At 41.6% G+C, this 25,377-nt stretch overlaps 1 protein-coding gene across 1 annotated transcript in view; it reads left to right on the top strand.

The window, feature by feature from the left end:
* LOC119911515 (spectrin beta chain, non-erythrocytic 1-like) overlaps positions 1 to 25,377 on the top strand; it is a 100,820-nt gene that overhangs the window by 22,989 nt on the left and 52,454 nt on the right. Inside the window, 1 exon segment of the mRNA XM_038730411.1 lies at positions 20,192 to 20,343. Within this exon segment, the coding sequence (XP_038586339.1) occupies positions 20,192 to 20,343 (152 nt within the window).

The raw sequence follows: 25,377 nt of genomic DNA, 5'->3' as shown, positions 1-25,377 counted from the left end.
GTCTAAACTCATTCTCATGCTTCTGAGAGAAGATTACTTGCATGACTAAGAAATAAAAATGCCTCGTCACCGGACATAGCGTTGGTCACAATTTATGATTTATTTTTGCAGAATAATATGTTGTTGTAAATGTGCTTTTTATTTGTCTTAGTTATTTCAGGGCCACAAGAATATTTGTTCCACGTATTGTCTTGCGTCGTGACCTCTGGACCTCCACCTCTTTGCTGTTGCTTTTGTGTCAGTAATGCAGGAAGTGAAGCTGATTCCTCTCACTTTTCTCTGGAATGCCCTCATTTTTCCTGTGTGTCCTGCAGGTTGATGTGAAGCTGCTGGTTTGTGGGCGGCGGTAGTGTGGGTGTGGTGTGTGTGTGTGTGTGTGTGTGTGTTTTTGATGGAGCGGGATCAAACAGGAAGTGCCGGCAGGGCTCAGACAGGAAGAACATCTTCACAACAGCCTCTAATATTAGTGCTCAGATATTCTCAGGATGTTAGGACATCGGCGTGTGAGCGATGAACTCGGAAAGAGTCCTGAGCCAAAAACACACACACACGCACACACTGCACCCTGTTTCCTGTTTCTTGGTCCAATGGTCCCGTCTGCACACAGTCTTATGTTGTCTTTAGTAGCTATTGGCATGAAGAAGCAGCATTGCCACAGTGTCGAGCTGCATTACATGCAGAATGATATTTTCACATGATATCTCGCGCGTGTGTGTGTGTGTGTGTGGTTCTAAACTTCCCCTCTGTCAATTGTCTTTCAGTCTGTTTCCTCCCAAGACAATTGATTAAATGAAGAGACTCAGGCATGTAGACGAAACCAGCAGAAGACTGGACTTGTTGTTTGACAGGCCTGTAGATAACTTGAACCCCTCACTGTTAAGTTTTTAGCAACATCTCAGTTGTAGGATGTTTCGAAATCACCTTCTGGCTCAACCAAATTTATATTAGTTTATTTGACAAAGAGACGATGAGAATGTCCATGTAGGTTAATGTTTATACATCTTGATTGAGGGGAAATCTTGATTATAGCGTCCACAGTTTAATTAAACATGATGCGGATCATATTGATGCTTTATTTGTATTTATATTGTAGGTCGACACTGGATTTTCATTTCAAGCAGGATTTGGAGCTCTGCAGTAGTTTTCTGTCAAGTTGAAATGGCCTTAAGAAAGATGAATTTTCAGTTTTTATAGACTTTGTCCTTGTTTTATTTTTCATTCTTGTAAATGTATGTTAATTTATATCTACGTTTGCTTTTTCTTGCTTTAAAGTAGTCACAAGTCAGACCTACCCTACATTTTCCATTTGTTTTCATTTAAAATAACAAATCGCATAATGGAAAACAAAAAAATTCAAAGCAATTCAATAAATTTAACTTCGATATTGGAGAATTTAACAAACTGACATGCACTCATCTTTACATAGTTTCTTGTTACATTTTATTGTAGAAGCAAGCAATAAACTGTAACATAAACCTTCAAAATATGCATTTATTGAATGTCTGTCTCCACCTTTAACAAGATTTATCCTAACGGCAGTAAACAGCTTCTTCAGTGTGAACAGAAACAGCCTCCAGCTCTCCCTTTGCCTTTCTCTCTCTCGCCCGCCTCCCATCCCACCCCTTATGCTAATGAGTCGATGACATCACTGCTAAAAGAGAGGGCTGTGATTGGCCGCTGGGAGGAGTCGCTGCTCCTCGCTGACGGCCCCTCCCCCCCTTGACTCTCCCTCTGTCTGAAAGGTGTTTTCAGTGTCTGAGAGCCGCGGCTGCTGCTGCACGCATGAGGACAAACCCACGCTTTCATTCTCCACCTCTCTCTCTTACTTCCTGCACACTCACTCTCTCTCTCTCCCTCTGCAAGCGTTCTCTGTTCCGCCCTTTCATTGTGCTGGTTCTTCAGGCGGGGGGGTGTGTTTGCTTGAACGGAGGATGGGTGGACTCCTGAATGAGAGGAAGGTGTGAAATCTGAAGACACTGGCAGATGGATGGATGGAGAGAAAAGAGAAGCATGATGCTGCTGTCGCCGCGGTGCGTCTGCTGAGCCAGCGATATCTGCCTCCACACTGGTGAAACACAGAGAGAGAGAGCGGGACTCTGGGGTCATCTCTTATGTCGCTTGCCCTGCATCGCTGAGTTCTGCTGTCTTGGAAGTGTTTAGGAAGAGAAGAACTGTGAGTCTTCCTCTCTCTGTTGGGACTACAGCTGAATCTGGGATTATTATTAGAAACTCCCGTTTTACTAATTTAACTTTTTAAATACTAATTTAACTTTTTAAAAGCTCATTACATTCATCTGGAAACGTATCCTTTTGAAGCTTTCTTCTCCTGCTGAAACTTGAACTCTGGTTTCTTCTCCTGAAGTCAATTAGATTCAACTGGAACCGGTTTCATCCACTTGGCAACTGACATTTCTTTGCTCAGTCTCTCCTTTAATGCACTGTGGACTTGTCACGTCTAAATCTTTCACCATCCTCTCTGGAGTTTCATCATGGAGCTTCAGAGCGCCACCAGTAGTCTCCCGGGCCCTCTTTCCCCCGGCCATCTCTCCCCGACCTTGGACTATGCTGGCCCCCTGTCCCCATCGTCAAGTGGCCAAGGCCCATCTCGTGCCAGCCCCGGCCGGGGTCCAAGCCCAAGCCTTAGCCCCATAAGAGGGACCAGCCCCGGCCCTGGATTCACAGGCCAGGCTGCCTTCAACTACAACCAGCTGGAGGGCAGGTTTAAACAGCTTCAAGGTAAGATGGTAGCTCACCTCTGAAAACTGTAAATATGTCCCGACAAGGAACACGTGAAAAGAGGACTCTTGGTGGTTTTGGTTGAGGGATAAGTTCAGCGTAACGCACTTGTAAATGTATCTTACTTAGCATTTTACACTTGCCGGCATTTAGTTTCCGACAAAGTGACTTCAAGGGAGTGAAACTGTAGAAAGACCTTGAATTCCTAGAAACAACTTCAAGAGGTTCAGAGTCAGAGCCAGGAAACCTTCACCGAGCCAGAGGAGCAGCAGCTTTTTAAATATGTTTTATAAAGTAAAGTGTAGAGAAAGTAATTCCTTGACGAACAGCAGCCGGAAAGCATCCTTTTTAAACTTGAATTCATTTAAAGTTTGTTTTAACCTACTCTTGACTTAGTCCCAAGATGATCAATAATCAGTTTAACAATCAGCAACTTAACAAACCTGGACATACTGTTAGAAAAGTTGTAAAGAACCTAAATAGCTGCATTGTAATCATGTGACCTTGCCACTGCAGCTTTGGTTCAGTTTCATTTAACGCAGGAATGTGATCACGGCAGGTTTATTCATGTTAAATCATTGTGGTGTTAAAATGTGAAATCAGAGACGTAGTGTGGAAGAGTCGGCAGCTCTGACCTTATCTCAGCGAACTCTCACTGTATCGGCGCCGCACCCTGCTTCACAATCGTACAGTCATACTGTGACACTGAAAACCATTCTGGTATTTGGAGTCTTGCTGATGGGCAGCTGTTGAAAGATGACATGAGTGTTACTCAGTCAGCTCACACACCCAGATTTTTTCAGATAGATGTGATCTGTCCGGTGACTCTTCAGCATGTCCTCTTCGTTTTAACCAAAGTTGGCTGAGAAATGTCCAGTTAGCCATTTTTCACGTTATACAAGTGAGTTTTTCATTTCAAGAAAGTGATACACAAGCATGCTTTGCTATTTAATAAGCACTAGATCCATCTGTGTTGCAGCGTGCATCGACAATATAGGACAAAAAAAAAATCTCAATACTTTTTTTAATTAAATCAACTTTCGATCACAGCTTTGTCCAAGTCGACCTTACAAATCTGTACAGCAATGACGTCCTCTATCTGTAAACCCTTGATTTTGTGAAGGAAAACGTAACTCTTTATTATATGGAAAAGCCTTACTTATAAAAGCAGGCAAGGACTGCAAATATGTGCAATGTGTAAGTCAAATATCTGAGGCATCAAATACGTCTCTGTGTTGCTGCTGGCTGGTTTTATAGAGTGTATATGAAGACGCACTGCTTTACTTAAGTATAGTTTCTTTCTAAGATCATTATCCACTGTACCTTGCACCCATCATACGGCAGAGCTGAACTTTCATTTAAGTGTGCAAACTATTTCCTCATCTGACACAACTTGTAATGTAAAGCACTCTGATAAAAGCATCCACCTATCAACTGTCTGACAGTTTCCTAAATATGTTGGAGTTTATTTATTTTTCTCTTTGTGTAGGGGGGGCAAAAGTGTTTTCAATGTCTTTTTCATAAATTTGAACTCAAGTTAAGTGCAAATGATTTCCAGCAGTGGAACTCAGACGTTGGTGTACTTTACATTCATTGTTCCAACTCATCTGCTTTTGGCCAATAACCTTCACAGCAAGTTTAGTAAGCCCAAAGAGTCGACGATTTTACACTTGACGAACATCCATTGGCATTGGTTATAAATAAAAGGTTTTAAATACAAAATGTTTTTTCCTGTGGAGACACTGTAAAATTACCGGCAGGCTGAATTTAGCTGAAGGCTAATGGAGCCGCTTTACTGATTGCAGCTTCATCGACTTGTTGATGCCCAGAAACCTTCAGCATAGTCTCTCGTATCTAAAAGGAGCCTCGGTGGCTCGAGGCCAGGTGAAGGTGGTCGCAGCAGGTGAAGAATATGAGCCATGTGTCAATCAACACCTCAGATGTCCTCAAAATGAAGGCTTCTGGTGTGGATAGCTGAGCTACATGGAAAACTTCTGGATCTGTTTTTATGTGTAACAGGAGGTGATTTGCACCTCCAGAGCCCTTCAGTTAAAAAGTTATTTCCCAGAAGAATGCCATGTTGGAGATTCACAGAAGGGTTGCGTGTTGTCATCGAAGGTCTTATCAAAGCAGTTTTGACTTTGAGTTTGTGTGTCGTGTGGAGAAGGGCGGATTATCTAGTGTTATCTTTTTAAGGATCATTAAGTGATCTGTTTTAGTGCAGAGAATGTGGGTGGGTTCACGAGGGAGTGAAGAGGAACTTTAAGTTACAACTTCTTTACTGCCATAATGCACTTTGTCCATCTGTACTCCTCGTATGTAATAAATCTTACATTTGTGCTTACATCTGCCAAAATATGGCTTAATGTCACTTCAGGTCAAAGGTTGCATGGTGAATTGTTGACGTTTGTTGCTGGAAGCAGTGTGTTCAGTAGTGTTCGAGACCGGCCTTAAGACCACTTGTTGATTGTCTTGGTCTCGTCCCGGACTTGACAGCATTTGTACACGGCCTTGGTCTCGAACATAGAGGACTCTGGATTTATTTCAAGACCAAAACTTTGGGAATATCAACAAATTGCTTTTGCATTGTCTGATTTATTTGTAACATCCTAAATTTGATTGGATATAAAACATATTGTTTCAAATGCAACCAATAACCCTAATTAAAATGCGTAGTCGCCCCGCGCCGGAATGTGGATCTTTCAGATCGATTTGTGAAGTACCTGTGATCTCGTTCCACATTTTATTGCGTTTCAGGTAATGTGGGGAACTGGCCTTGGTGTTGACTCAGTCTCGCCCTCCCTCGGTCTCGGTCTTGACTTGGTTTCGACTTGGTCTCAGCCCCTAAAAGTCTTGGGTCTCGGTCTCGACTTGGTCTCAGCCCCTAAAAGTCTTGGGTCTCGGTCTTTACTTGGTCTCAGCCCCTAAAAATCTTGGGTCTTGGTCTCGACTTGGTCTCAGCCCCTAAAAGTCTTGGGTCTCGGTCTTTACTTGGTCTCAGCCCCTAAAAGTCTTGGGTCTTGGTCTCGACTTGGTCTCAGCCCCTAAAAGTCTTGGGTCTCGGTCTTTACTTGGTCTCAGCCCCTAAAAGTCTTGGGTCTTGGTCTCGACTTGGTCTCAGCCCCTAAAAGTCTTGGGTCTCGGTCTTTACTTGGTCTCGGTTCGGGCGGTCTTGACTGCAACACTAGTGTTCAGCCACATTTTGGCCAAAATGAGAGTTTTTGGAGCAGATCGAGTAAATAGATGGACTGTGTTTAGAAAAACACACAATGTTTTGATTTGAAAACTATTAGAAAATCGCATAAGAAGTGTGAGTCTGTCTTCGCTAATGTTAACTTGGCAAACTGTGTTATAAGGGCTCAGCTCCTGGACGGTGTACAACACACACACACAATAGAGTTATCTAAAGTTAAAGGTAAGCATTTTGGCACATTTTGGATTTATTAACTTCATCATCAACTTTGCAAGATGAAGGTGATGTATTTTCGTGAATGCTACGTTACGTCCGCCATTTTGGATTCTACACGAGGTGTATGAAGATTGGATACCTAGAAATAGTAAAAAAGATGAGGTGGCGATGACGCAGTGGATAAGATGCCGCCTTTGGTTTGAGAGACCCGGGTTCAATCCCCCACTGTGACACATCCACCAATGTGTCCCTGAGCAAGACACCCTAGTTGCTCCAGAGGCGTGCGACCTTTGACGTATATAGCAATTGTAAGTCGCTTTGCATAAAAGCGTCAGCTAAATGAATAAATGTAATATATGGTAAATGAATGTGGTTGAATGTCAAACATTTTCAAGACAAAAAAAAAAAAAGTTCTGTACTTCTCGGAGCAGATTAGCGTCAGACACATGGATAGGTCTGTGAGTTGGTTTTGTGAGGGCAGCTGTGGAGCGTTGAGAGAATATAAATTATTGTCCCATGTGTGGCTCAGGTGGTTCAGAGCAACGCCTTGAATCCTTAAAAGTCCACTGGTTCAGTTCCCAGCGGGGTGATGAATATGGAAGCAGACCGTGATTATTGCTCTGCAAGGAGCTTCAGATGTGAGAGGGGGGAGACCGAAGGGAGCTGAGGAGCAGCACTTCCTCCTCGTTAGGGCGAGTATCGAACGAACGTCCCCTGTTAGAAATAAAGCAATTATGGAGGGAAACAAGTCATCAAATTGCCCAGTGAACTGACTCATGGGAGCTTTTTATAAAGCGCAGGAGTCTGTTTGATGTCGAGGTAAAACTGCCAGGGGGAACTTGTATTTGGCTAAAAAATAAGAATGAGAAATGCTAAATGACGATTGTCAGATTAATCGGGACCTGTAGCTGTCGAACACACGGCCTCTCTGTAACGAGCAACTTGAAACTCAGCAATGATCTTGGCAGAATCATAGATCACGAGAAAGACTTCCAGCTTCTTTTACAAACCTCAACTGATGCAAACAAACATTCAACAGCATCAGAAATAACTCAGATTCAGTTTGTCTGCTGTTGGTCCCTCCAAGACCTGCCCATCAACAGGAGCTTCCAGTGCTTTGTTTTGAAATTTGGGGTGGGCGGGGCCTCTGGTTTACATTTGAATTAAGGATTGTGACAGAAAAGACCTTAAAATACCGATACGTTATGAATTGACAGAAACACGCTAGCCTTCCTGATCAGATCACATGGACACACGCGTAACACACAGCCATGCTAAAACAACCATCATCCCTCTCTGCTCCCATCATCCCCCTCTTTTCCTGTGTTGTCCTGAGCCAGCCAATCAGCGGACAACTTAGTGGTTTGGGAGCCCCTTAGCTCTGTGTGTGTGAGGATTAACAGAAGGGAGGGGTGTGTCTAACATGGTCTGGAAGGCACAAAAAATGCCGAATCCACGTTGTCATCCCTTGTTTCTTTTTGTCTTCCCGTCTGTCTAAAAGGTGTTTGTTCACTCCTTCGTCCTTCCTCCTCTTCTCCTCTTTCTCGTCCTCCTCCTGCCTCATCAATGTTTCACGAGCTTCTGCAGAGCGTCTGTCATTGCCCAGATCATCCCGCTCTCCCTCCTTTCTCCCCTCCCTCCCTCCGTCCTCTTAGTGAAATTAAAAGGAGGCTTCAACCGTCTCGTCGTGGTAAAACTCACACAAAGGCGGGATGAGAATCACTCCTCCCTCCTCCATCAGTGTCAAGTTCTGTACAGCAGCAGTCCGTGATCTCCATTCAGCTGCCTCTGACATAACATGATGATGCACTCGTCACACAGAAAGCTTTTTAAATGTACAACTTGCAGCGTGTTTTAGCTAAACGTGTTTGATACAGACACAGACAATGCACACATAGATATTATACACTTACAGCGGTACCTCGTGTTTAGACTTTCTGTGACGTATATTGACTTAATAGGTTCCTTTGTTGTTTTGGATAATGTTAGCTGCCATTAATCCTTATATATATATCTCCAATTTTTTTTACCTTTTTCATATTTGTAATATAATTTTTTTTATTTGTATCTATGTGTGCTTGTGTTTATAAACTCACTTGCTTCAAATTGCCCCATAAGGAACGGATAACGTATTTTGAATTGAATAACATAACACACAACATTTGACCTCTCCCATTCTTTAAGCCATAAAAAAGACACAACACGACCTGTAAAGTGGATGTCACTATATTTTTTTTGACTTTGACATATCATATAGACTTAACATCATCTTTTGCTCACTATTTTCAAATCCTTGTTGCACAGTTTTTTTTAGATTTGTGGTTTCCCTCCTGTTCCGGGCAGCCATTACATTCCATCCATTTCCAAATGGTAATAAAATCAGTTAGCAGATTATTCATCCTTAATCCTGAGATGTTGTGTCTAAGGTCAAGAATGAACTTTTGTACGGAAAGTGTATATGAAAGCCTCAGAATTTCATTCATTAATCACAGTTCAGACCTGATTTTCTAGAAAGAGTTATGTCGTGGTACTTCTTTTTTCCTTCTTGTGAAATTATTCCTACATGTAAAAACAATTATCAGTCTTATACGTCTCATGTCGGTGTTTCTAAGGGGGCATTCGTGGATTCGTCATTTTTAATGGACATTCCCTAAAATATGGAAACGATTCAGAAACTTTCACCTGAGGTGGAGTCAGCAGTATCAGTTACAGAGAGAGAGGGACAGAGAATAAGTGGCATTGTTTGGGAAGAAGGTGACATGAGTGAGTGTTTGAGGAAGGAGCTGTGTGTTTTCATACGAGTGTGTGTGACAGTCTGAGAAAGAACAGGGCAACCTGTGTGTGTGTGTGTGTGTGTGTGTTTGTGTGTGTTATCACGTCTTGTTCCACATGCCGCTTTGCAGCATGAAAGGGCTCTTTGATGGGAACGCTCCACTGAGCGTGCTCACAACAGCAGGGAGGGGGCGTGGCCTATCTGAGCCAAAAGAGAGAAAAACATCACAAAGTAAAGATCTAAAAATAAAAATATGATGAAGTGTGTGTGTGTGTGTGTCCTCAAGGGTTCAGGTTATCAGCTGCACAGGATGAACAACAGAGTGTTTTGTTTCTTGTAAAGGAGAAGTTCCCTTCGAAACCACAAACCACTGAGATCACATCAGTTTATAACAGAAGTTCAGATGTTTTTAATCAGTTTCTGTGAGGTTTGGTTTGATAAACTGCGATAAAGCCACATGATTCAGATCCAAATTTATGGTTATTTTGCCAGTGTATTTACAAAGCATTGAATTAGGGGAACAAAATGATCTTAATTATACATTTTGCTTCAGCCGAGCAGCATTTTCAAGTCTCTGCAAGTTAATTTTGGCAGGTGGTTTGGAGACTGTTTGTATATTTTATAATTCATCATCTTGATATCTGTTGAGGTCCTGCAGTGTCATCAGTGCACCATGTCTGCAATCAGCACTGGCTAATCCACATTTTTGGGGGGTTATTCATTAAATGCAGCTGGTTTCCAGTCTCTGAGAACATGTTTCACCTCAGCTGTTAACAGCTGGGGAGATGCTGGTAAAATATGGGAAATCAACGTCTTTGACTACTTTACTGTCTCTACACGGGTGTTTGCATGCCTGAAAATAGTGGCACGACTACATATTCATCCTCAGATAAACTTTGTTGACACTGGCGAGCTGGTGAACAGTCCGTCTACAGTACACCGCCGAGGTAATGAAATAAAGAAATAATTAGCTAACATAACTAACATAATGGTAAAGGACACATCCTGCTGCAGCCTCCATTTGAAGATAACATGATTAGAGGATAGGTTCACAGCTGGACACTGAAACAGGTTTCGCTTGTTGTAATTGTTAATGACGAGTTTGACAGTTCCCGGCATGAAGCTCATGATTAAGATGTTTCAGATGAACTCGCTGATACTGGAGCAACGTTATTAGATGATGGTGCTCGTCTGCGAGGCGCTCTGACGCTGTTTCATTAGCATTACAGTGACACAAACACACACACACACACACCCGTAGAGAGTTTATTTTCTTAGCGGTGAGGAATTTCAGTCATCCTCCAGTGAGCAGTCATTGCAAGTGAAGTTAACACGGTCACTATAATGAAGAAAAGTTGATTTACATCGACACCATTTTTGTTTGCTGATGGCTGACAGCAGAGAGAAACTGACAGCTTTGTGAATCAGCTCTGGTTTTCCCACTGACAGAGACGCTGAAAAGCCTGTTTGTTTGTTGATGACATTAGAAAAAGCAGCATGAAGGGAAAGAAGGGGGAAGGAGGACGGCGAGGAGTCTTTATTCAACTGTCAAGAGTTTGAAGGGAACAGCAACTAAACCTTCTCGGATCTCTTGAATCCTGCGCTTTTGTATATTTTTGATCGTGTAAATCAGAATAAAGCAGATTAGAATACGAGCGAGTTGGATCTAAAAGATTGGAGCAGGTGTAACGATTAGATTTGTGTCATCTTATCTTGGTGGTGTTTCGTAATGGCCTGCAGCAGGAATGTAGATGTTAGATGGGCTTGGCTGCTCTGTGTGTGTGTGTGTGTGTGTGTGTGTGTGTTTCCTTGAAGGACATATAACTGTGTAATGTGACTGTAGCTGCTTGTTGGGAGAAGCAGCTTTTTTGTATCTTTTCTTCAAGGACATAGCATGAACTGTAGTGCTAAAGTGAGGTTGTGTTAAGTCACGCAAGGTCAGTACAGCTCCCAATAAAAGGACATTGGACCAGGTCCTTTTGTGAGCATCTTGTTTTAGCTCTGTTCAGTTTATCAGACATTAGGAGTCGTAGTAGTAGGACATTCATTTACACACAACCACAAAAGAGTCAAGGATTAGTTTAGAGCAGAGGTTTTGAAACTCCCCAGGGGGCCGTGGTAGAGTAGACTAGAGAGCTGTGAGCCGTGATCCATAACTCCAGTCAAATCTGAACACGCAGATGTGATGCACGTATTTGTAGATTCAGGGTGACTTACACTTTTTTGCCACTTGGGCAAAAAGGTAAAAAATGTAGGGTTAAGAAACAAGGCTCATGTTGTATCCCATAGCACAACTCACTAAAAACCATTACACATCCAGTTTACATCTCAGAAGCCCTGAAATTGTGGTCTCATGTGCCCACACGGATCTCCGTTTCCTTGTCTCCTGCACGTTTGTTCACCTCTCACCCTCAAACAATGCCAGAGCAAGCGCCCTCTGTTTGTCTATTTTATTAAATTAGATTTTTTTGGAGCAACAAAAGACTCGAGTTTCTACTAATACCACAGTTATTACTCAGCACAAACCAAAGATTACAGATCGCCGGCGCTGTAATCTTTGGTTAGACTGACAAGACGGCTGATTCTGTGGTTGCCTAGATGCATAAAAAAACGCAAAGCGAAAAGGCACCTTGCGTCTTCAAACAAAACCCTTTCTGTCTGATCTGGGCCTAAGACGCTCAGACCAAGAATAATAATAGGAGTCAGGGCCTCACAGTGTCAGACTTTGGAAACCGCTGGTTTGGGTAAATAGACCGACTTTATATAATGTGTTCGTTCAGTGAAACTTACTGAAAGGACTTTGGATCAGGAAGAGAGGGAGTTTAACTTGAGTTGATCCCAATGCAAAGTCCAAAGCTAAGTTTGAATGATCCCAAGCGATGCAACTGCAACCTGAGCAAGTCCCATCCTTTGAAAACATGTGCGAGATGGCTCGTCAAATCTGTCAGTTATCTCGAGTTTCTGAGCTGTAGCTATATTAAGTAAGAAACCTGAATCAAATAAGGGCCAAGTAAAGTTAACATTTTCATCCCAACTTTCAGCTTCGAGTCAAACATACAAACAAGATCCATCCTGTTCGTGTTCTGCTCACTGACATTAACTCATCTTCCACGTGTGTTCGTGGTAGAGGACTCGAGACTCGGACCTGACGGCTGTGAGACTGTGTGTGCGTTACAGTTTGACATTGTGAACCAGTGGCATTATTGTCAACCATTAACCATTAATACGCTGAAAGAGGTTGAAATAACAATACTAAGAATACAAACTGCGTGATTCTTTTCCCTCATGTTAGTCACGAGTTACTGTTACGACAATAACCTCAAGTTAAGCTTTCCCCAAAGAGTTTATAGACAGACATCCTGATAACACAGCTGTGAAACAAAACCAGTTAACTTGTAGTTTGCTTCTGAAGACTTGAGACTCGACTTGGACTCGACACGTCTAAAACCGTGCTGGCTGAGTAAACAGAACATCAGCTTCAGTCAGTCAAACAGTCTGATAATCAGTCAGTGTGTTCAGCGGCTCTCAATAGTCCTCTGTTCCTAATTCTGGCTCGCTTTCTCCTCTGATGGGAGGACAGACACACACACAGCGTCTCGTTCACATCCAGTCATTTAGACTCTGCTCTCACATTTCTGACAGTATCAGAGGTCAGTGTGATTGGCCGTGACTCTGGCGGACTCGGTATTGTGTCCTGTGATTGGTTGTGAGGATCTGCCGGTCTCCTGCTGCCGGTCTGACTTCGCTCCGCAGCAGAAACATGTCATTTGCAGGTTTTATTTCTGGTTTTATTTGTTTGTTCCTGACTTGCAGGAGCAGTTGCATCTTTTTACACATTATATTGCAGGTTAGTCTCAACTCTAAACTTCTGCTGGAGGCTGAAACTGTTTTGTTCAGTGCAGGAAATGGATGTCAAAATCCTCTCTTAACCTTTCTGCCGTAGCAGATCCACACTGACAGCCCTCCCCACAGATATTATAGAAAATAGGATTAGACATTATACACATTATTTTAGGAAACCATCAAAGGAAACGTATGATGCTGTTTATATTATTTAAGCAGAGCTATTCTCCTGTGAGACGTAGGGCCTATTAAAAGTTTTGCGTTACTAATTTAATGTAGGCTTACCTCAGCAATGCACTTGAGCTGTATCATGTAGGGAAATTAAACAAAAGTGAATTCACTTAAAACGGAGACAGCTTCAGGCCCCCATACCCATAACACTGCATAGATCTGCGACTAACAATTCTTTTCATTATCAATTTAATCTGTTCATTATACCTTTTGATTCCTGTATCCATTGTTTAGTCTGTGAAATAGAAGAAAGTAGTTAAACGCAAATGAATGATATTAAATAAAAGCAGAAAATACTAACATTTGAGCAGCTGCAGCCAGAGAATAATACATTTGTTGATCAAATACACAATTCAGCTTAGTGCCACTGTCTTTGAACACTTCATTTTTCCCAATTAAACAGTATTAAGAGTACAGACAGCAACGTGTACAAATACAATAAAATTAGACAGTTGCAGACTCCCCATGTTGGAAGGAACAAAGTCCATTTATATGTTTTAGTAAAAGAACAAGCCTGACAATATATGATATGTAATACGTTGGTAAGGGAGTGTACAGCAAAGATTCAAGGATCAAGGAAAAAATAAATAGAACAAACTGTATCCACGAGCAAAAATAAAGTTAAAAAACCATAACAACAATATAATACATGTTATAACCACTCAAAAAAACCCAATGTGAGAATATGTACAGTGAAAGCATCGATTCTTAACATAATGAATGAAGGGGATCAGATTCTGTTTTTTAAGTGATCCATTTACAGGGAATCTCAGTTTCTCAATGTGAAAACACATCGTGGCCTCCTTGTATAAAAGAGGGAGGGGAAATAATGAGGATTAATCATTTACTTAACAATGAAGCAAATGCTTCAGCATGAAGCGTGAAGTAATGTGCAGACACACAGACACACACAGAGTCCGGCGGCCTCCCTGCTCCTCCTGTGGGAGATCAGGAATGCTGGAATCCTGGAATTGCAAAACTGGAAGTGTGTATTTTGATAAGGTTATATGACCGTCGCTGTGTGTGTGTGTGTGTGTGTGTTTGGTTAATGTCATGTGATCCACCGTGAATGGCCCAGAACTGGGTTGGATTTGGAAACACACCACAGACATGGGAGACTGAACAGAGCTGTGTGTGTGTGTGTGTGTGTGTGTGTGTGTGTGTGTGTGACCCTCTCTGTCTGTTAGTGGAAACAGATGTTTGATGTGTTTTAACACACACAGGGTCTACAGTCTTGGCTCTCCTCCTCCTCCTCCCCTTCCTCCCTCACTCCTCCTCCTCTTCTGTTTGAAAGAGGACATTTCTGGTGAAAGGGTCACGCCGTGTCGCACCTGAAGATGAGCCCTTACCCGTGTTTGTAGGGCTACTGCATGCTACTCTTTAAGGTGTGTCCAAACTAGAGTTGGGGTTTGATAGGACGAAGCTGTGTATCCTTCATCTCCGTTCAGCCCACTGATGTGTCCGTTTCAACTGCAAGAAGTGTCTTCAGGTCCTCCAGCAATAATCTGTAGAAGAAGGCGCCTATTTCCTATTGGTTCATTATACTACAGGCCATAGCCCCTTTAAACCCAGCAGCGTAGGCTCGACCAGTGGTGTTTTTGAGGGGAATCATTTACTTTCATTATAATTCCAACGATAGGTGACAGAATTTATCTGAGGTTTGATAAATCAAATGGGGGTTCGTGGTCTTCTTTGCGTCGGTGTAGGGGGTGCTTGACGTGAAAAAGTCAAAAGACAACCATGGGCTGGACGGTGTATATGGTCATATACCGTTTAAGCCCCGGTGAAATGTCAGCATGGTATAAAATATACTGCCTAAGCCTATTTTCCACCTTCTCTTATCTAATCTTCACAATCTAGGATTTACAGTAGGTGGGTGTGTGTGTGTGTGTGTGTGTGTGTGTGTGTGTTTTTGCTTGCCTGTGCATGTTAACACTAACACAGAACCCAGTATTAGTCATTATTGGTTGAGGGAGGAAACAGTGAAAGCGTAACTTGCTCAGACATTTCTCAACCCCCCCCCTCCCTCTTCCGTGGAGGATGGATGTGTAGGTGTCCGCCAGCTCTGGATGATAACAAATTGAACATTTATTCTTGGCTTAAATCACATTAACGCACTCTCCGTCTGGACTGTATCTGTGTGTGTGTGTGTGTGTGTGTGTGTGTGGTGTTTGTGTGTTTTTCAGTCATCACCCAGGGGAACACAGCTGTGGACTGATGTGTGTGTGTGTGTGTGTGTGTTTGATAAAATATGTCAGTTTTAGTGTGCTGTTCCTCAGAGGTTTTGTTTTTGCCCTGAGTTGAACCTGTCAGGCAGACTTTCCTCCGGTGGCTGTGTAGTCCCGCTTCCTGTTTGCTGATGGTCGGGCCGTGTCCCCCGACCCTGACGCTGACCTTCGACCCTGCCCATAGCCTAATCCATAAATGAAAGAAGCTGATTGGGTTTGCACGCAGCTGGGGAGAAGCGCTGCCTGAAGGCTCAGTTGTGTACATGTTTTTCTTTTATTATCTGGAGTGACAGAAAAGTCTAACTGCCGCTGGATCGTGTTCTTACTTTCCTTTCTTGCTTTATCCTTCTTTCTTTCTTTCTTCGATCTTCCTCTTGTTCCTTTCTCCTTTTTGCTCTCCTTTCATTTCTGCTCCTCTCCTTTTGCTTTATTTTCTGACTTGTCTTTTCTTTCCTTTATTTTATCCCACGTTTCGCCTCCTTTTTAAAGCTCTGGAGGAAGACGGGGATTATTTTTCCTTTTTAGGGGATTTTGTTTGTGTGTGAATTGAAATATCCAACTAAATATAATGTTTATCTGCTGCCAGCAGTAAAAAGCTGAAATGTCCTTATCTGCCCCCAGGAACCGTGGTGGTCAGAGGGATTTCATATTCATGTGTCTTTGTGTGCATTAAATTGAATGTGTGTGTGTTTATTGAAACTCTATGAAGTCTGTTATGAATTCTTTTCATATCACAACCTTGACTTCCCATGATGCATTACAATCATTCTCTGTCTTAGTGTTATTTATCAGAGTGATGCATTCACACGATGAACCTCACATGATGTTCAGGCTCTACATTCCTCTCTCTATTTTGTGTGTGTGAGGTTCTCATTTAAAGTGGGCGGAGACATTGATTGCTCTCTTATTTTTTTTGTTTGTGTGGTTTTTTTTCTTTCTTTTTTTTTTTGTCTTGTCCCAATGGCAACAAACAAGGCCACACCCTTGTGTTTCCTCAGGCCTCAGGCCATCCTCTGCTTTAAGTGTGTGTGTGTGTGTGTGTGTGTGTTTCCCACAGAGAGACACTCCATCAATACATCCCCGTCTCCTCATGCTCTAATGAAACACACACACACGCTCTCTCTCTTTCTGCTGTGTCTTGTGGATTCAGCAGTTGGTTCTGTAAAGCCAGAAAAGGTAATTGAAGCCACTGACATTGAGTTCTGCTTAGCTGTGTGTGTCTGTCTTAGCATTGGCAGGTCAGAGCACTTTATTTAGCCCAATGCTCACCTACAATTTGGATCCCCAGCTGCAGTTTAATATTATTTTTTTTATTTTATAATTATAAACATTAGTGTTGTCCCTTAGATGATGATGAGACTTCAAACCTTCGTTCGGTTTGTTGTTTTTGTCATGAAACAACACGCACATAACACACACTTATTGTCCAAATATTCAGTCAAATTATTTGACATTTTTTGCTGCGTCATTGTGCACAGAACAGCGGGTCATACCTGCATGAAAGGCTATAATCTTTAAAAACCGGGTCTTGTCTCAAAATGACCTGAACAATAAAACTTTTTTTAAACTATAAAACTAGCTGTGATGGAAATGGAGGGCAACACAGTTTCCTCCCTGCTTCTTCCACTTGTTGAATACTAGCAAAGACAGATAAACTACTCCCAAAGTCTATTTATTTTAATGTTGAATATATTATTATAATAACACACATGTTACTGTTTCATTTATTTATTGTAATTTGTAATATTTTAATTTCTCTAACACACAAACACACATGCGCTTTAATTACTTTACACTGTAATTACTTGTTTAATGAAATGTATGGGGTTGATTGTTCTTTATATGATGCCTTGGCAATATTATTGTTATACATTCATGCCAATAAAGCTAATTTGATTTGAACTTGCTCTACTGCCGTGTGATCTGCAATTTGGCAGACGGCACTGTTGGCAGCCAATCAGGAGAGACACTCCACTGAATAATATGATTTTATGACTTTGACGTGTTTTCTTCCTTTTGATTATGTGAAAATGTTTAGTTTTTTTTGTTTTTTTTTTCCTCAGACGACGCACAGACGAGATTTATAAACGCCTTTCTCCAATCTGTACACAATCCATGACAATTTGGCTCTGACAGAGCAGCGTCTTTGAATATTGAACTGATATAGTACACATACAGTCTACAAGCCCATGCTCCGTGGGTGTAGTCGAGCAGCGCGTGTGTGTGTGTGTGTGTGTGTGTGTGTGTGTTAACACGTTTTCCTGCTGGGACGAGCATCTGCTTCTTTTTCAGCACAGGAAGGGGAAGCCCTAACACACGCACACACACAGAGGCCAAATGGCACTCCTGCATGGAGAAAATGCAGGAGGAAGCATGAAGATGGAGATGAGACTAAGCTTATCACAACATATAGCTTCTCAGACAGGCCTTGGACGAACACTCACACTCATGCATGTGTAAACAAAGAGATCAGTCCGTCGGCAGTAATACAGGCGCTGTACCGGACTGTGGTGGTGAAGAGAGCGCTGAGCTTGAAGGCAAAGATTTCAGAGCTCTGACATCCGGAGGGAGCTTGGAGAAGAGTCAAAAGCAGCAAGTGGAGGTGGTTTAGTGATTTGGGCATCTGTAAGCTCCCTTCTTTCTAACTCCACACCAACAAATTAATTTCATTTTCAAACTTGTAGTCTTCAGTCCCGACCGAGGCTGACTCAAGTGACACATACGCACTAGTCCTCCCCAACACCTGGAAACACTTTGACGTGTAAACTCAGTGAAGTTCCCCTTTTTTTAAAGTGTATTCATATTTAGGCAAATAAACCCAGCGCTGCAGTCAACACCAACTAAGAGTCCAAGAAGCATCCCAGTCCAAGAGTTCCAAGATCATTCGAGGCAGAGTACAAACTGGGGTCGAGTCTGACATCTTTCCTTATCTTTGTGCTGAAACTACAAATCTAAAATGTGTGGTTCTGTGGAAACGAAACATTCTGCTTATTTAAACGACAGAGCAGAACACTCACTGCACTTCCTCTTTTGCTTCTGAGAGAGAGAGAACACTCATTATTCACACATCTGCAAGAGGTTACTTGTCAGAAAAATGTAAACATGGTTTTAACAAACGATCAGTGCTGTGGTTTTTACTGATGAGGGCGATTATCAAAAAGAAACAAACAAGCTCCTGCTCCTCTACATTATGGTCATTTTTGTGTAAAGATTGCACCTTTTTAAACAATGTTGACAGATTGACATTTCTGTTTTTGAAATGTATTTTCAAGGGGGGAAAAAATACATATTTGTGCCAAGCTAATATTTTTATAGGATTATGTTGATATTCCATCACTGCAGCAAGCGGAAATGTGTGTATTTGTATAAGCATGTAGGAGGAAGGTAAAGTCAAGGAGTGCAGACTGCTAACTGCAACAAGCTTTTCCGGCTCCGTTCAGACTTCAATGTGGCTTCTTTTCTGTGGATAGATCGCAGTGACGTCATGTCCACAAATTCCCAGCAGCTCCAGGTTGATATCAGAAATCCTTCACAGTGTGTTTGTGCTGAATGATAAAGCTTCTGAATGCCAGTGAACACAGAAGCTATTGTCCTGCTCCAAACTAACAGATTCTGAAGGTCATGAATTTGTATCAATGTTTGTATGTACAGTATAAAACAGTCAGAGTCTTATCACCTGTGTGTGTTTGGATGTCTCAGTCAGTCCAGTTTCCTTCCAGAAGTCAGAGATTATTCGTGTCTCATTTTCTGCACTGGGTTCATGCGCTCTCACTAAACCCTTTTGTAACTCCGAGGAAATGTCCGTCTTGTGCGTGGATGTCACAATGTAATAATGTTTGGCTGTTTTTGTTTGTTTAGTGGTTTAAAGTAACAACACAGAACCAACAACTCGAAGGCTAAGAACGGTGACACCGGGTATAGTTTGGCGTCATTTGCTGGAAAGATGAGCAAGAAAAGACACTGAAAACATTCACTTGTACAATTTATTCTTGCAAATTACATTGTAAGATTTACGTTAATGCTGCGTTCATGTCTTGTGAGAATAACCGCACTTAGTTTCTGACGGCTATATCCCACTTGGCCCTAAATAATACAGCAAGCAAACAGAGAGTGATGCTTCATGTCAGCCAAAGGTGGTTGTTTACGCTAATTAAACCCAAATTTAATGGACGTAGTGATATATCTGCACAGTGTTTTTGTTTTACTCACACACAACCATCTCTGCAATCATACAGCTGTCTTGAGTTGTCTAATGAGGGGAAATGTTTGCAAGTCATGGACATTTTTTGCATTACTGCCTTCCAACCTAAATGACAACACTGGCAATAGACTGTACACGTCTATAGGTCTGGTCCGGTTTTCAGATCTTAGTATGCATCCATGGTCACACCCTCTTCTCCTTCCTGGTGTCAGGTTGGTATACTGTAAATACACACTGTCTCTGCAACAGTGTGTCTCTTCTGTGTGTGTATGTGTGTTAGAGTGCAGTAAAAAATCACCGTCAGGCCTGTGGGAAATAAACTAAGCTGTGTTTCAGACAGCAGGTGTTTGCTGTCTGACTGCAGTTCGTGTGTGTGTGTGTGTGCGTGCGCGTGTATGAATATTTACAGCAGTGATTTAGATTTAGCCTGCTTTGTCAGACGCAGGAAACCTCTCCCATATACACAAGCGCACACACGCAAATAAACACCAGCTTTCCAGGAACAATGAGCCTATGGGGACACGTACACATCCTAACACACCTGCAGAGATAAGCAGGACTCAAACCTGCTGCTCTGACTGTGCAAACTGTCAGAAACTGTTAGAAACAAGAGTTTGACCCAGAGCCTTCAGTTTCCTCTCACGCTCTGCCTCAGTGGATGGAGTTTTAGCTCAGTTGTCATGAATATATAATGTATAATAGCTTTGATTCCTTCTCCACTGAACACTGATCTCTCTCTCTCTCTCTCTCTGTCTGTGTCTCTTGTCCAGATGAGCGTGAGGCGGTGCAGAAGAAGACCTTCACCAAGTGGGTGAACTCACACCTGTCCAGAGTTTCCTGTCGGATCACCGACCTCTACATGGACCTGAGGGACGGACGCATGCTCATCAAACTGCTGGAGGTCCTGTCAGGAGAGAGACTGGTGGGTGACATCACTGTCAGGGCTTTTATTTTGAAAGAGGAGCAGAAGGGGGAAGTGTCCAAAGCAGGTTGATCAGTCTGCAGAAGGATCGTAACGGAGATATTTTTACAAACTGAAAGAGAAGCTGAGCTGAAACGAGCTGAAGCATCACAGCTGAACAGCAGGCTACACTTAAAGGAACAATTCAACATTTTAGAAAAAGACCCTGTCGGATCCCTTGCTGGCAATATGTTGGAGTAAGGCCAAATCATTTTCTTCGTCTTCATGACAACAAGATCGTACTAACATTTCTGTAAAACTTGCAACGTGGCACAAATCTGAATTAAATGCCGTCGCAATAATGCACAGAGAAATTGAATGTGCTCCTAGTTCCATTTTCTCAAAAGCAGATTAATCCATGTGCTTATTTTACATGTACATAAATTGAGTTAAATAAACTAGCAAAAGATTCCCTGCTGCGGGAATTTGTTTTACTCGTCATTACATAACTCCCAAAACCTCCTTCTCATTACAAATCAGTCTAAAAAAAATGGTTTTATATTATTTTTACGTAATTAAACGTATATTAAGTATTTCTTAGACTTGGTCTTTTAGTCTCCAAATTTTAAACTGAATTTGTGGAGTTTCAACCTATAATCTTGTCCGTTTTAACTCAGCTTGTGCACTTTCAGACAGTACAGAATAGGGCGAACATTTCTACATGCTGAATATCTACAGTTATGACACTTACACAGAAATCTGTAGAAGAATCACATCATTAATTAAGGCTTCAACAGCAAAATACCATCTTCCGCTATTAGGAGGTGCTACATCATATTATTCACTATAGAGCTGTATCATTTTTTAATATGATCAAATGAATTGATGTTGTTGATAATCAATATTGTTTGACTTGTAAACGTAATGACCGCAACAACAAGCATGGCCGAAGATGAAAGTAATGTTGCTACCAGCTCAACAAACTACAGAAATATGTAAGAATGCAAGAAGACGACAAACTTATTTCCCCGTTGACTACAAGGAGAGCCAAAAATCCCTCGAAATAAAATTGTGAGAGGAAGGTTTCAGGAAACTCAGGATGTCTGGAGCAGTAATATTTATTGAGGCACAGCCATGAAGACAATGGCAACAGCAGCACAGAATGAGAACACGGCGTAGTACATTAAACAAATCTGAGTGATTATCCTTCTAAGACCTACAGATATTCATTAAATAAGGTTATTGTTCACCCCTCTAAGCACGTGTGAAAATTAGATTAGATGTTCAAGGTTTAAAACTTACCTAAGTCCATCTAAGTCATGTTGTGTGTCATTCAAGTAACAACACTTTCTAAAGAGAGCCAGTCAGTCTGTCTGTATAGAACAAAAATCAAGATAGTCTTGACTCTGAGTTATCAAGGAAACGGACCACAGCAATCATCCCCATCAAGGCTGCTGCGTCAGTCAGTCAGTCAACCAAGCAGATAGAGGAGCGACAGAGGTCGACTTATTATTTATATAGAGAGTCACAGGCGACTGTCACCTTTGGCTGACTTTAGCTCAGCAAGTCATCCTATCTTGACCTGTGTGATATCACCATTTTAAAGAAGGAATATCTCAGAAATACCCTGAAATATCACAATATTGTTTTAGGCCTGTGTCGCCCACCTCTATCCGCTTATTTAATTATTGTTATTCCTTATCCATGGCAGTCCCTCCCTGGCTGCACACAAACAGCTGCTGGGTGTCTCCACTCTCCCACTCGTCTTATCGGGTTGTTTAAACACTGACATTTATGACTCTTATAATCATTAACCATGAATCACCTCCACCACACTCTCTCTGCCTCTCTCTGTGATGTGTATTGTTAAACTGGCAGCTTTGTACCACGTTGGTGGACACAAGACACCTTCACACACTCACAATATCACCTTCAGGTAACATTTAGTTTAGTTCATTAGAGCGGAGAATAGATGTACTAATAATACCACACTGCTGTACTATAATTTTGTTGTGATACAGTGTATGACTCCAGAATGTAAGCTGAAGGACACCTGTGCTTAGTAACAGCTTTATGATTTACACTTAAACTACAAAAAAATGGAATACAATAGATGCAATACAGCAAAAAGTCTGTAAGTCAGAAAAAGACTCATTACAATATTATTATATCCAGAGATATCATTTCTTTTTAAAAAAACACTGAAACTACTGCAGCTCCAGGAATTAGGAAGCTCATCATCTTGTAATGGGCCAGGGAAGATTAAAGCAAAAACTCGAGTCATTGTTTTACAAGGTGGATTTATTTGTCACAATGCAACAGGTTATAGAGTGAAATTGAGTTTGTGACTCTTTCTGCTACGTACAGACAATATACATTATTATAAAAGCAATTATAAAAATGGTAAACAGAAATAAACCACATTCAGTGGAGCAGTGCTGAGGATGAATTTGAGTTTAAAAGTCGCTATCTTGGGGGATAAAGCCACGTAGTTAATCCGCCCATTAGCTATCTACCGCTCAGTAAATTATGATTAATTATATTGATAGGAAGCTGGGAGGCAATGAAAACATTTCATATAATAATAAATAATGCTAGGTTAAATTGTCCTTGCTGGTTTTCCACCATAATTTCACCCTTAGGTCGCCATGATCGTCATCGTGGCTGCATTAAATTAAGTTCTGTGTGGTATTAAAAAGGTCTGAAAAAGGCTCACATTTAACTGGGTGAACCTACAGAAACCCTGTCCTTGTGTATCCTCCTCCATGCAGTCTGGCTGCTTTTCTAACTCAGACCGTCCCAATTTCCCCCCCCCGCCTTGTGACTTCCAGTGCTAGAAGCCAAACTGCCTTCTTCATCTTCTTCTTTCTTCTTCTTGGCCGTCTCTCCAGCCTCTTCAACTCTTCTCTCTCCGCTCTGCTCTCATCCGGCCTTTTCACAGCCTGTCATACAGAAAGACAGAGAGAGAGAAAGCAGTCAGCCAGGAATTAAATAAAAACGCACATCGTTTTCTGATTATTTTACATTTATGTTATACTTGTATGTGTTCTAGTTTATTTTTTACAGTTTTGCATGTTTTGTTTTTTTTTGCCAGCGCAGAGAGCCAGAGAATCTCTGGTATGTCGGATGCTCAATGAGAAGAGGGAAAAAATGACCAGCAAATGAAAAGAGAGAGGAAGGATGGGTGGAAATGCAGAGAGAAAACAAAGGGTAGTGAAATAAAATAAACAAAGAGAACCAGAGTGATGGTGAAGTGGTAAGCAGGATGGATGAAAGGAATAACAGTGGGAGACCATGTGGGGGGTGTTAGAGTTATGAAAGCAGCCATTGAGTAAGTTTCAGGGTTTGCATGGAGCCAAAACGCCTCCAGAAGCAGCAGAAGAATCTGAGAGCGAGTGGCTGTTTCCACTCTGCAGAGTCAGGATTTAAAGGATAATTCCCATTACTACAGCATGGGCTTCTTTCGTAGTTATGTCCATCACTTCTATTGGTTATGATGTTGTTAGTCAAGTGTCAAAAGTAAAACTGCAGAAATAAGGCGCCTGTGACTGTTTATACTGTTAAATGTATCATGAGATTATGATGCATTAATATGTAAGCAGCATCTTACTGTTGTGCTTAATGAGGTGGAGCTTTAAGTACTTTACATGCTGCTGGGTAGTTAGATCTGTACCATCATATTTTATAAGCTCATATGTTTTGTGTGTAAAATCTCAATTTGTAATGTACTGCAGTAAAAAGAACACTATTTCCCTCTGTAATGTAGCTGAGCAGAAGTATAAAGTGGCATAAAGTACTAAACCCCCCATTCTTTGTATTTAACTTACAGTCCTTAAGTACATATTCTTTCCACCGCTGTCGTACCTTTTTATCAAACGTTACTCAAACAGGAGGAAATGGTGCATTTGGACACGGCACATGTGGTATTTGGGGCAGCAGGACGGTGTATGTGGGACAGAGTCAAAATAAACTATAGTGCGTGTGTTCATGGTGATGAAGGAACATGTCACCCAGTGCAGCAGTGAGGCTCACTGATGGGTTTTTAATAGTTTTCAGACAATAATGGAGCTCCATGGCTCAGAGGAAGAAAAACCATCAGGCTGTGAGACACACGATGCTTAGTTAGTTAGTAGCATATACACTTTTCGAGAAATCGAGAAAATGATGAGTCTTTGGGTTCATTTCACTTAACACTACACTGCCAGAGCTAAACAAAGGTGTGTGAAGGCCGCCTCAATGCAAAAAGCAATTTGGAAGAATGTTTAAAATCCTAGTTGATTAAAGGCACTGCGAACTCTCGAGAGCTCCATAAGGGGGAAAGCCCAGCACCGCTATACACAATATGACACCACATGATAGTCGAGTCTAAAAACCTTCTGATGAGGGAAATTCCTGTTTCAGATCAGCACCAAACTGTTGAGAGAAAACATTTTTTGTTTGATTTTATGGAATAAAGTGCTGATCTTAAGCTGTATGAATCGACAAACGCTGAATCTCTGTGTGGTTTGTTGGATTTGTGCCACCAGCAGACAACAGTCCAGATTTCCTCTGGTTGGAGTCCAGATCCTGAATCACTGAGTGACTTTTCGCTGGGTGGTGTTTATGTGTCTGTGTGAGGAAAAGCAAGGACGGCAGTGTTATTGTTGGACGGCGTCCTGGTTGTAGTTTGGATGGTCAGTCCTGGATAGAGCACATGTGGTGTGGACGGCCTGCAGGATGTAACGTCGCTGCGCTGACATCTCAGACATTTATTTTACTGCAGTTATTTATTTTTACTTTATTATTACTGTATTTTATTTATATTATAAGATTTAAAATCGCACTAAAAGGGTCTGTGTCTAACTTTCAACCTCAAAAAGTCAGCAAGATGTAAAGTTATTAAAAACAGATAGAAGTAAATGCCTAAAAACATTATTTTAAGAGTCACCTGAGATAAAGAGTCTGTCCACTAATGTCAGACAAAATTGTTAGTCTTTTCTTTAGGATACCATGACTGGTCTTTATCAGTGTCCAAGTTTTAGTTTTATGTTTGATTTGTAGATATAGACATAGATA

Source organism: Micropterus salmoides, unplaced genomic scaffold, assembly GCF_014851395.1.
Source record: "Micropterus salmoides isolate LMB-PRFRI ecotype aquatic unplaced genomic scaffold, ASM1485139v1 Ms_hic_scaffold_2, whole genome shotgun sequence".
Taxonomy (NCBI): domain Eukaryota; kingdom Metazoa; phylum Chordata; class Actinopteri; order Centrarchiformes; family Centrarchidae; genus Micropterus; species Micropterus salmoides.
The sequence above is the reverse complement of the archived record's forward strand: the minus strand, read 5'-3'. Positions and strand labels throughout refer to the sequence as shown.